Source organism: Periplaneta americana, chromosome 8 (genome assembly GCF_040183065.1).
Source record: "Periplaneta americana isolate PAMFEO1 chromosome 8, P.americana_PAMFEO1_priV1, whole genome shotgun sequence".
NCBI lineage: Eukaryota > Metazoa > Arthropoda > Insecta > Blattodea > Blattidae > Periplaneta > Periplaneta americana.
The window spans coordinates 18,350,001-18,363,704 of record NC_091124.1 but is presented as its reverse complement, the minus strand read 5'-3'; the positions used below and the strand labels follow the sequence as shown (position 1 = coordinate 18,363,704).

General features: G+C 32.6%; 1 protein-coding gene across 1 annotated transcript in view; it reads left to right on the top strand.

The window, feature by feature from the left end:
- The window catches only part of LOC138704379 (uncharacterized), a 53,759-nt gene that overhangs the window by 18,290 nt on the left and 21,765 nt on the right, over window positions 1-13,704 (top strand). Inside the window, exon 4 of the mRNA XM_069832208.1 lies at window positions 10,829-10,937. Within this exon, the coding sequence (XP_069688309.1) occupies window positions 10,829-10,937 (109 nt within the window). The remainder of the gene's footprint in view (window positions 1-10,828; window positions 10,938-13,704) is intronic.

Genomic DNA, 13,704 nt, shown 5'->3' with positions numbered 1-13,704 from the left:
ATTATATTCTAGCATCTATTACCGTTATGTATTTTCTTTCTTTCGGTTGTGTTGTTTGTTTTATTGTTTCTTTTTCTCTTATTATGTATTTTGAGTATGTATCTATGTAAGTCACCTGTAATTGGAAGCCTGCTTCTGTTGGTGGTGGAGTTAAAAAATAAAATAAAATAAAATAAAATAATGAAATTATAAGGACTTCTGAAATTACTTCGTTATTGTGAAATTTCGTTGAATCGAAATACGCTGTTCTTATGAAGATGATATCGTGCTTGTTCATTTACCTCTGCTTACGCCGATTCACCAGAACTAGAGACCGACAAAAAACATTCAGGCCTGCCCATTACTGTTTACCTTCGTGAATGGGCTTACGTACGGTATCGTTCGCGTGCACTCAACCTTTCCTCACAACCAGTGACACAAAAGGACAGTTTTGGTACGCCGACCTGCTCCAGACTGTGCTGCTTTCAGATGCTTGATAAATATCAATCAAGTCTCATCCAACTTGATAGGAAGCATACAGATATAGACAAACTATTGAAAACTTAATTTGTCTCCTTCTGAAACGTACCGATAATAAATATAAAGAAAACTATTCCTTACCACCATAACATCCATTAAATTCCAATAGTTGTTATAAAATACTTACACTTTCCTTTTCATCATAGTAATAAAAATGTCTTTGCACTTTCCGAGCTGATAAATTTAATACACTTCGAATATAAGACAGGTGTAGGTCGTTCATACTAGCCGTTCTGAATGGGCCAGTCCTAACTTTTAAATTATTTGTCATTGAGAGCAGCTGAGAAAAGACAGATTCTTCCGTTTGTGTCATCAGCTCATCACATATTTCTCATTATTTAATTAAGTAATTTATTATAAGAAAAAGAAACCGTGGTTTGATGAAGATTGTTGCATGGTAGTAGAAAGAAGGAAACAGGCAAAATTGAAATTCTTACAGGATCCAGTTGAGGAGAAGAGAGATAATTATTTCAATGAAAGACGGTAAGCAAGTCGTACACTTAGGAATAAAAAGAGAGGTTACTTGAAGAAAAAACTGAATGAGGTAGAAACAAATAGTAAGAATAAAAACATTCGAGATTTATATAAGGGTATAAAGGAATTTAAGAACGGATATCAGCCAAGGGTAAACGTGATCAAGGATGAGAATGGTGACTTGCTTGCAGACTCTCCATCAATCCTAAACAGATGGAAAAACTATTTTGCGCAACTACTAAATGTACATAGGCCAAATAGAAATGATCGGGACGAAATTGAAATACAAACTGCTGAGCCATTTATACCCGAACCCACGCTTTCAGAAGTCGAAATTGCGATAGAAAATCTGAAAAAGTACAAGTCTCCAGGTATCGATCAAATTCCAGCAGAATTAATACAAGAGGGTGGGAGTGCATTATATAGCGAAATTTATAAACTTGTACTTGCTATTTGGGAAAAGGAAATTGTACCAGAACAATGGAAGGAGTCCATAATTGTACCTATTTTTAAAAAGGGGGACAAAACCAACTGTGGTAACTTTCGAGGAATATCACTTTTGTTGACGTCGTACAAAATTTTGTCCAATACCCTTTTGAGAAGATTAACTCCGTACGTAGATTAAATTATTGGGGATCATCAGTGCGGTTTTCGGCGTAATAGATCGACTATTGATCAGATTTTTTGTATTCGACAGATAATGGAGAAAAAATGGGAGCATAAGGGTACAGTACATCAGTTATTCATAGATTTCAAAAAGGCTTATGACTCGGTTAAGAGGGAAGTATTATATGATATTATTATTATTGAATTTGGTATTCCCAAGAAACTAGTTCGATTAATTAAAATGTGTCTCAGTGAAACATGCAGCAGAGTCCGTATAGGTCAGTTTCTATCTGATGCTTTTCCAATTCACTGCGGGCTAAAGCAGGGAGATGCACTATCACCTATACTTTTTAACTTCGCTCTAGAATATGCCACTAAGAAAGTTCAGGATAACAGGCAGGGTTTGGAATTGAACGGGTTACATCAGCTTCTTGTCTATGCGGATGACGTGAATATGTTAGGAGAAAATACACAAACGATTAGGGAAAACACGGAAATTTTACTTGAAGCAAGTAGAGCGATCGGTTTGGAAGTAAATCCCGAAAAGACAAAGTATATGATTATGTCTCGTGACCAGAATATTGTACGAAATGGAAATATAAAAATTGGAGATTTATCCTTCGAAGAGGTGGAAAAATTCAAATATCTTGGAGCAACAGTAACAAATATAAATGACACTCGGGAGGAAATTAAACGCAGAATAAATATGAGAAATGCGTGTTATTATTCGGTTGAGAAGCTCTTATCATCCAGTCTGCTGTCCAAAAATCTGAAAGTTAGAATTTATAAAACAGTTATATTACCGGTTGTTCTGTATGGTTGTGAAACTTGGACTCTCACTCTGAGAGAGGAACATAGGTTCAGGGTGTTTGAGAATAAGGTGCTAAGGAAAATATTTGGGGCTAAGCGGGATGAAGTTACAGGAGAATGGAGAAAGTTACACAACACAGAACTGCACGCATTGTATTCTTCACCTGACATAATTAGGAACATAAAATCGAGACGTTTGAGATGGGCAGGGCATGTAGCACGTATGGGCGAATCCAGAAATGCATATAGAGTGTTAGTTGGGAGACCGGAGGTAAAAAGACCTTTAGGGAGGCCGAGACGTAGATGGGAGGATAATATTTAAATGGATTTGAGGGAGGTGGGGTATGATGATAGAGACTGGATTAATCTTGCACAGGATAGGGACCGCTGGCGGGCTTATGTGAGGGCGGCAATGAATCTTCGGGTTCCTTAAAAGCCATTTGTAAGTAAGTAAGTAAGTATTATTTATTTATTACATAAAGTTTCCGCAGAGGAAATAAAAATATGAGTATGTACAACAGTAAAAGCGAAATAAGGGCAGATAAGAAGAAGGCTCTAGGTCGGCGAGAGTTTGACTGAAAGAAGTTGACAAGAGAAGGCTCCCTCCAACTTGTTGCAACTTGTAATGGTTATCGATCCAAGTTGCCAAGACACTGAGATGACCTCAAGGTGGGATCCTTCGGGACCGCGGGTCGTGGCATCAGCTCTCCTCTCGTCCATTAAGGTCACTACAGAAGTAACAAACAAAATGATATACTTAGATTTAATTTTAACAGTATGTTGCTATAATATAATAATTAAAACAGAAGTTTGCAAAGTTTAATAAATTTAGTAGTATCGAAGTTAAGTGCTCACATAGACCAATGTTACGAAACTTGAGACATACATTTCAAAATACAGGATGATTATTTAGACTCTGGCACAATATGAAGAAATTTTGCCAAAATACGAAATTTATTTTGACTATTACACTCTTACTACGTCATACTACTTTTGACCAATAAAACGGTACGAAAGGACGTATTTCAACCAATCATGGCTGCTTATCGCACAATTTTATCGCGTCCCTAGCATTTGTTTAATTTTATCGCGTCCCTAGCATTTGTTTCTTTGTTTGCCAACATTTGAAACTGCGCTGGTCTGGACGTCAAAATATATATATATATATATATATATATATATATATATATATATATATATATATATATACATATATATATATACATATATATATATATATATATATATAATTACAAACCACTCCAGTCGATGCACAGCAGTTTCAAATATGACTCGCATTGGCATTCAAGAACAAGAATTAATAAAAATCACTGATCATACCTATGCATCTTCTGAAATCCGATTTACAAATAAATGAAGAGCACCATTCGGAAATCCTGAATAAGTTGAATACACCATGTAGGCCTAAATCAACGAGTTCCACTTCTATTACGCACACGTCCAATATAACATTAATTGAACCACCAACCACATTCAAATTTGAAAACTGTACATTCAATAATTATTCCTTTTAAAATTATTCATTCGGAAATCCTGAATAAGTTGAATACACCATGTAGGCCTAAATCAACGAGTTCACTTCTATTACGCACACGTCCAATATAACATCAATTGAACCACCAACCACATTCAAATTTAAAAATTGTACATTCAATAATTATTCCTTTTAAAATTATTCATGTTTATTTTTTATGTCATTGTCCTTAATTAAAACTTTTCTAACACTTGTGTACAGTATATTAGTTAGGTTATGTTATAGCTTCTGCTATATGATATTATGGATAGTCATGTATCAGAGATTGTTTAATATTAAGATTTATTGAAAATCATCTGTCAAGTGACGTTGATTACTGGGATTCGGATAATTGAAGTGGAATGTTGCATTTTAATAAAAATGAAACTGAATCAACATTGCCTTCTTGACTAGTAACAGTCCACAGAGTTCAATGATGATTCCATAGTTGGCACAACTGATACCGATAACAAGAAAACATAATCATAAAACACTACTGCCATCTAGCGTAATGTTGAGATGGTATAATAATAATAATAATAATAATAATAATAATAATAATAATAATAATAATAATAATAATAATAATTTGTCAGAAACCAGTGTACAAGGCCTGGATATGACATCGTCAGATTCGATAGTTGATACATTTGAAGACAGTTGTATTTTCATAAGCCAATTAATATTTTATTGTATTGGAGTACTTTGTTACTTCTAATCTTTATATACTTTCTTCTAATCGTGTAATAGTCAATTAAATCCCACTCGAGTTTTGATTTTCTCTAGATAAATCTGCTCGTCTTCAACTCGCAGATTTATCGATAAAATCAAAACCTCTAGTGAGATTACTGTTGATAAAATATGAAAATATGAAATAAATACTTCAGTCTTCGTTCTTACACCATTTGAAGCAGGTTTACATCATTATTTACTAAATAAGGCTTTAGATATTAATTGTTTTGTCTATATTAAATATGCTACCAAATAAAATACAATAAATCTGCATAACTAAACAGTTTTCAACATAATCAAATTTCTAGACTGCCGCTTCCGTTCTACTTTCAAGAGCGTGGAAAGAAAAAAAAAGTACGCACTGTATATAAGTAGACATGGGAACAGACTTTCACTGGATTCAAAAGAATGAACCATTTATTTTGTTTTGAATTCTCGAATCCATTGATGCTACAAGTTCAATGACTCTAAAGCGGAATTTGAGGATTTCATTTGCCCTTGGGAATCTCGAAATATAGGTGAAATTGATAGCTTAGATTTTAGAAACGTTTTCTGGAAAACATCTTTATTGTCTCCTTGTAATATCTGAACAGCCCGGTTTACTGGTAGTTATAGAAATATTAACAGATGAAAACAAATCGTGCCGGTGTATCCCTCATACAGCGCAGATTTTTTATAAAGGATTGTTATTATAAACGGGCTTTTTTAATGTTCTGAAATAGTTTTTCCTTTTGATGTTGCTAACAATTTTTGACAGTAATTTGTTTAACAAAACTGAAACATTTGCAGAAATAATGTTTGACCGTCATTTGTTTAACAATTTACGCCAGAAACCTGAATCGATGAAATATATCTCAACGAGCAATATCTGTTAAAGTGTTTTATAAAAATGGTGATAGTGTGGCCACTGCTCGAAGGAAATATCGGCGTTATTTTAATATCGGGACAACAACCATGGTTATATCCGTTTCCACAACCGCGTCATCTCCAGGAATGGTGGCATTGATTGGCCCCCCAGGTCCCCTGACTTAACTGCGTGTGATTATTTCCTGTGGGAGCACCTTAAAAGCAAAGTGTATGCAAGTTGGCCACACACTATTGAAGAGCTTAAGAATTCATCCGCATTGAAATTGAATTAATCCCTGTTGGGATATTGAAACGTGTCAAGATTATTTCCAGGGCCGGGTATTTATGGAGATCGCAAGAATCACGACATAATAGATATAGAATAGATTTTTACTAATCTTTACGAATTAAGTGATTCTGATTAATAATATGAGGATAAAACAATCGCGACAAATCGTGAAATAGAGTTCTAATAGCGAAATATGAACACATTTGCGAATTATTACTATTGCGTCGTTTTAAAGCGAATTTCATACTCTGAATTTTTTCGGATTTTTTTTTTTTCATTTTATATACAAGTAGGCTACATTACATGGCATTCCAGGTGTTCTGATTACATTAGTGAACTCAAAAGACCGAGAATTCAACATTTCACTAATAATACTTTGAAAGAGTTCATTTGAGGGCTGCAAGTTTTCTTCGTTTTTAATGAATGTGTGTTAAATACAGTCTCAATCCAACAAATATTATCTATTGGCCATACCGCACCTTTACCAGAATCCAACGAACCTTTGATTTTAATTATTTGGAAAGTAATGTTCATATTGAGTTAATACTGCAATGCAAAAATGATACAATTAATCTCCATAATTACCGGCACCTGCTGATCTCCATTGCAGGCTCTCTGAGTGTGAAGATCGGCAAGGTCGTCACCTGCCAGACATAATTTTCAAAACTTGAATGTGATTGATGTTGTTACACAAATGGCAATATGTAATGTTACAATTCTTGCATTTTTATTTTCTGTCTCATTATGCAACCCATTTATTTTGTTGTATTTAGAAAAACCCGTTTATTTTTAGGCGTCTTGTATTTCATGTGCATAATTGTCAAATAATTTGCTTCGTAGATACTGAATACGAGGGAAAAACTGTCAAATGTCTTTATGCAATCGAACATATGGTGATTCAAGTATGTGATATTATAATAGTCTACTGGGTGTTCATTTCAAAGTGTGTCATGACGTCACTGTTGTCAGTCAGCGATTTCATAGAGTAGGTACAGAATGATTTCAACATGAGTTAGTAGTTACGAAGGACGAAACTGGTAATTGGGATTAGGTACAATAGTCTATAATGCAATAATATGCACAAAAGAACTGAAGTTTGTATCGAAATGAACGGCCACCATTTTAAAAAATGTGTTTAAATATCCATATTATGATTATTTTTCAATTTAACTTCATTCTCTATATTGTACGCTAATGTGCCGTAGACAGTATAATATAGACTGCATAATGAATACGTCCACATGGACAGCTCAGTTCGTGAGCAAAAACACTCATTGTTAATACTGTACTGTATTTTGATTAAACAAAAACCTAATGAAAATTATCAAACTCAAAAGCGCGATATTTCCTAGTTTACGTAAATGGATGAAATACTTTTCTTCCCTCCTATACCTAGTAAAGTGATTTGTTTGTATATTACGCCAGTATCATCGAACTCCAGTCGTGGAAAGGGGTAGACAACGGCGTTGATCCAAAGGTATAGCCAGGTTAATATTAAAACTGTTGGTAAAAATAAAATGATGTCCCTGTACTTCTGTCATCGTTGTATGACATTTTGCAGAAGTTGCAGATCAATTTTGTTTCATCGTCGTCTCTTCATCTTTTTCACTTGAATCGCAGATAATGTTAACACTCTGCTTCTTCTTTTTTACATCCTCCTTCTTTTGAACCCTGCCGATTCTCTTCTTAGTGTCGGCCGCCTTGGCTTTCAGAAGAGAAATGTTCTCTGGTACGGTATAACTTGAACGTCGTAGCAACAGATGGCGGTCTGTACGGTCTGTGTGATACCATAACCTCTTTCGAACTGTGTTTTGCGCGACCAAGTCGTACCCGGGGATTTGTTATCATCGGTTGCGTACGGCAACATTCCACAACACAAATCAAATGCTCCGTGTCCATGTTGACCGTCGAAGTTAATGTCAACAAATACGTAAGTAATCGTCTTAACTCTCTCCCCATATCCCGACAGTAAGGCAAAAAACTCACCTCAGTACGTGTTTCCAAACAGTTCACATTCCTGCCACTACCGGCGTCACCGTACGTATCGGTAAGTACTCTTCAGAATGAACACCGTGCTTGCCAGGCAACTTCTCTGGCACATAGGTATTACGCCTCTGCGGAAGTGTAGGAAGATTGAATTCTCTAGGCTCATCGGCTAGCCATATGACGGCATACAGCAGGTATGCTCAAAATTGTAAAAGCGCCGATTACACGGATGATGCTGCACTGCATAACATGCACAGTGTACGGACTGGGCTCCGCAACTACATTGCAGCACCGCCCGTGGCATAGTTCTTACACTCTAACAAATACGGATAATAAACTGAATTGGAAAACGGAAAGAGTATACACTGCAATATTCAGTTATTACATTATTTATTATATTTAATATAGTTATGATATAATATCATTTTCATATTCCACCATATAGTCTACTTTGCGGTTTATTCAACATCTGCATTCTTTTCTGCAAGTAATCGGGAATCTATTTCCAACGAATTTATTGCAATGCGCTAAAGATGCTCATCTGTTAATCAGGACCTATGTTTGGATTTAATAATCTTCATTCTCGAAAATAATTGTTCGCACACATATGTCGAGGCGAAAGTAGCTAACATAGTGACAACGAATAAGCTCATCTTGTAATATTTAGTTTTGTTCATTTTTTTTAATAATTCTGTGCTTGTCAAGCCATATTCTCTGCATTTAGTTCTGGATTCTACGTTACTTAGTAAATCAATTAACTCGTCCTGGAACCGCACTCTCACGGATTGTACTAAATTTATGAAAAGATTAACAAAAATACTAATATCATTCTCCATACGTCTAAAATCACTAAAACTATGTTCTGTGAATTCACATTTGAACTGTTGCAGTACAGAGACATAATTAATTATATTTTGTTCAGGAACCATACATCTCTTTACAAGTTCACCATCCGTGAAGGGTTTTAGTGCCTTAGCTAATTCCCAACATACTACATAGGCTAACTTGCTCCAAAACATAGACTCTGAATTGTTCGAATCTCTTTAATGTTTGGCCTTTCATGAAGTGCTTTCAATTCTTGAAGATGTAGTGTTAGTGTACGTTGCATCCCTGAAAAATTATTTTATCAAAATATCTATTTCTGCTGGAATAAAGTCACCACAATAACAATAATAATAGTAATAATAATAGTTCTAATAATAATAATAATAATAATAATAATAATAATAATAATAATAATAATAATAATAACGTTGGTAGCCTATATGAAAATAGGCTATATTACAATAAACAGCTTCTCTGTCACTTCGGCATGTTCTGGGTAGCAGAGCCTATAATGTAGTTTTATGTTTCTCAGTAGTATTCTGACAGTGCCTTACAATATAGAAATCACTTTCCATTTTCACCGAACGTACAACAAAAATAGTCTTCCTCCCACACTGTACGGAATGATCGTTTGCTTACAGAAGGTTTTCACTGTGTCATTGTCCCGCACTGTTCGTACGTTTACTAAGTACTTAAACTGCCTTCTGCAGCGATCCGTCGAGCTTCGAACGGGAACAGCACGCTCTACATTCGAAGGTTGTGATTACAGAACGTAATCGGGAGTCAGAGAATGAGCATACCTGGCATACAGCAAGCTATGAAACATTTTGAACTGAACACGCAGTATTGTTTTTTTAATCATCATCATCATCTGCATTACGGTATGGACCATAAGATCCGTTCCACTCCAATCAAATCAAAACTGGTCCCGCCATCTTTTTGTGGGTCTTCCTGGGTTTCTTCTCCCACGGGGGTCGTGACTGTATATTGTTCTGGTAATTGATATTTCTGGCATACGATGTATATGCTCCCTCCAATTGTTGTGATGTCTTCTTATTATATCTATAATATTGTGCATTTTTAATTCGGATCTAATGTCTTCACTTCTCTTTTTATCAAATAGTGTATAGCCAGCCACAAACCTCAAAAATTTCATTTCAACAGCCTCAATTCTTCTCTCGTCTTTCTTCCTTAAAACCCAGTTCTCACATCCATACAGTAAAGCTGGGAAAAGCCATCACTTTGTAAAACTTTAGTAATGTTTCTTTCCGAACTTTCCTACCTAAAGTTCGACGTATTGTTCCACAAAAATAATTAAAAGCATTTAGCTTATCATCTATTTCTCGGCTCTTGTTATAAGTGACGTTGCAGCCTAGATATTTGAACGTTTTCACTTGTTCTATGGTTTTATTGTTTAGTACAATTTTTGTTCTGATTGGATAAGATCCTAAGAATGCCATTACTTTTGTTTTATCTGTGGAGATAATCATATTATATTTACTGGCAACTTCATTCAATTTAATAATTGCTATTTGCAGATCATTTTCGTTACGGCTGACAATTACTTGATCGTCTGCAAATAAAAGTGCTGTAAAATTTACATTGTCAATATTAAAATGTTTAATCTTCTCAAACCAAAGTCTTGTTATTTCATATATATATATATATATATATATATATATATATATATATATATTGAAAAGAGTGGGTGAGAGAGGGCACCCTTGTCGAACTCCTTGGTTTATTTCGGCCATTTTTTTGTGCTATCGTGTGTTTTAATCTGTATGACATTATTTCTGTATAAACTTTGTATCGTTTTGATAAGGTGTGGAGGTACTCCTCTATTAAATAGTATGTCTCATAATAATTCTCGGTCTACTCTGTCGAAAGCCTTCTCGTAGTCTATAAAAGCGAAATATGTTGGCAAATTAAATTCGCGACGTTTTTCTATGAGTTGAGTGATAATAAATAAACAGTCTACACAAGATTTGCCTTTTCTAAAACCATGTTGTACATCCAGTATCATGCTATCAGTTATTGGATAGAGTCGTTTTTCTATTATTCGTGCATATAATTTTTTAATATAAATCTGAATTCTTCTATTTTGTATCACCACATTTCGTTCTCTGTTTTAATACTTGTAATAAAAAAGTAAGTAAACTTCTTTGGTAATTAATCTGCAGTTGAACACGTGTTTGTACGGACAGGTGGCGCGGCGATGGGGTGTGCAGAAGAATCGACCTGCGATGAATTACGACAAGCTGAGTCGATCTCTGCGGTACTACTATGAGAAGGGGATAATGCAGAAGGTGGCGGGTAAGTGAAGTACATTCTGTATTACGTTAAGCAGTGACGCAAGTGCATTTTTTTTATTTTTATTTTTAGATAGATAATATGATTCTCACTAATTTTATTAGGGAGAAAATCAAATGGTAGATTAATTGGATATTTAAGAGTAAAAAGGTGCAAAGTGCCAAATTTATTAACAGTATCTTATTAATAAACTAGCCGTACCCGTGCGCTCCGCTGCACCCGTTAGAAATAAATATAAAGTAATTAATAATTAAAATAGGACATTTGATCCAGGGAACAATCGTGTTTGATATAAGGATAAATCGTTTATTATGTTACTCAATTTAAATTGTATTTGCATAATTAAAATGCGATCATTCTGATCCAGAGACCACTCATTTGGTCATAAAAAATATTTTAGGAAATACAGGTAACGAATGTACAGAATAGCCTAGCAAGTTTTCTGTGCATAAGAAGCTATTTTAATCTTACCTGTCCTCGATTCACTCACAAGTTACTGTAATAACATATTTATAGCATTATGTCCATCTAGAGAAACTACACTTTCCAATGGTGAATTAATAATTAATTATACAAATCGGCTAATTTAGCTTCTGATATTACTTCATACAAACACAGAAACATTGTCTGTAGGCTATCTTTCATAGCTTTCGATTGTTGCTGTCCAAGGCCCCTTATAGACGAAGTCGTTTGTTTTTTAATTCATTACACGGCCTTAGATGGCAGTTATTTTAATTTTAAAACTCATTTATCTTATTAAATATCAGTCCTATCAAACTTTTTCAAGGAATAAAACTTATCGGAAATTATTTTTAAAGAAACTTTTGCTATGTGACATTTTTCACAAAAATCAATAATAAGCGAGATATTTCGATTTATTTAATTCAGGGCCCCTTATAACCCCCCTTTTAAATAATGTAATGCCATATAGCCTAAAATCTAAGTTACAACGAACTTAATTTATATTCCAATTTTCATCGAAATCCGTTCAGCCATTATCGCGTGAAAAGGTAACAAACATACATACAGACAGACAGACATACATACATACAAACAAAAATTTCAAAAAAGCGATTTTCGGTTTCAGGGTGGTTAATTGTATATGTTAGGACCAATTATTTTTGGAAAATCGAAAATTACCAGAAAAATTTCGGCTACAGATTTATTATTAGTATAGATAACTTTCGCTCTTGAACATTTTTTAAGAAAATATTTTTTTAAACTGAATTGATAGTACTTGCGACAACTTTTATCCTGTGATTGAGGTTCTGGCTGATATGTACATTTATTACCAGGCAGAACATCTCACTTGACGATATGTGTCTGAGGAAGGACAACGTATGCATCTGAAGTCTGATTAGTGTAACATGTAGTTCGTCGGCGATGTAGCCAATGCAATGGAGGGGGAAAAGAACTGTGCACCCTACCCCATTATCTCCTGGCCTACTTTCCTCGTAAGTGATGTCTTCTTGGTATCACTTGTGAGGTTCAGATCTGTCTTCGGACAGTTGACTAAACAACGACAACTTTTCACCAATCTTTATCAATAGTTTGATGATACTACTAAAATTAATACACTGAGAGACAAACATACTTCACAATTTATAAAGTCCCATAAACATTTCCTAGTATGATGCATTTATTTATTTATTTACTTATTTACTTATTTATTTAGTTACTTATTTACTTATTTATTTACTTAATTATGTATTTATTTATGTATTTATTTACTTATTTATTTATTTACTTCTTTACTTATTTATTTATTTATTTACTTATTTATTTATTTACTTGTTTACTTATCTATTTATTTATTTATTTACTTCTTTACTTATTTATTTATTTACTTCTTTACTTATTTATTTACTTATTTATGTATTTATTTATTTATTTACTTATTTACTTATTTATGTATTTATTTATTTACTTATTTTCTTATTTATGTATTTATTTATTTACTTATTTATTTATTTACTTGTTTACTTATCTACTTATTTATTTATTCACTTCTTTATTTATTTATTTATTTATTTACTTATTTATGTATTTATTTTGTATTTATTTATTTATTTCTTTATTTACTTATTTACTTACTTATTTATTTACTTGTTTACTTATCTACTTATTTATTTACTTCTTTACTTATTTATTTACTTATTTATTTATTTACTTATTTATGTATTTATTTATTTATTTACTTATTTACTTATTTATTTATTTATTTACTTATTTATATATTTATTTATTTACTTATTTACTTATTTATTTATTTACTTATTTATTTATTTACTTATTTATGTATTTATTTATTTACTTATTTACTTATTTATTTATTTACTTGTTTACTTACCTACTTATTTATTTATTTACTTCTTTACTTATTTATTTATTTATTTTCCTATTTACTTATTTATTTATTTATTTACTTATTTCTGTATTTATTTATTTACTTATTTACTTATGTATTTATTTATTTACTTATTTATGTATTTATTTACTTATTTATTTATTTACTTGTTTGCTTATCTAGTTATTTATTTATTTATTTATTTATTTACTTATTTATGTATTTATTTATGTATTTATTTATTTATTTATTTACTTATTTATTTATTTACTTGTTTACTTATCTATTTATTTATTTATTTACTTCTTTACTTATTTGTTTATTTATTTATTTATTTACTTATTTACTTATTTATTTATTTACTTGTTTACTTATCTACTTATTTATTTATTTACTTCCTTACTTATTTATTTATTTACTTAT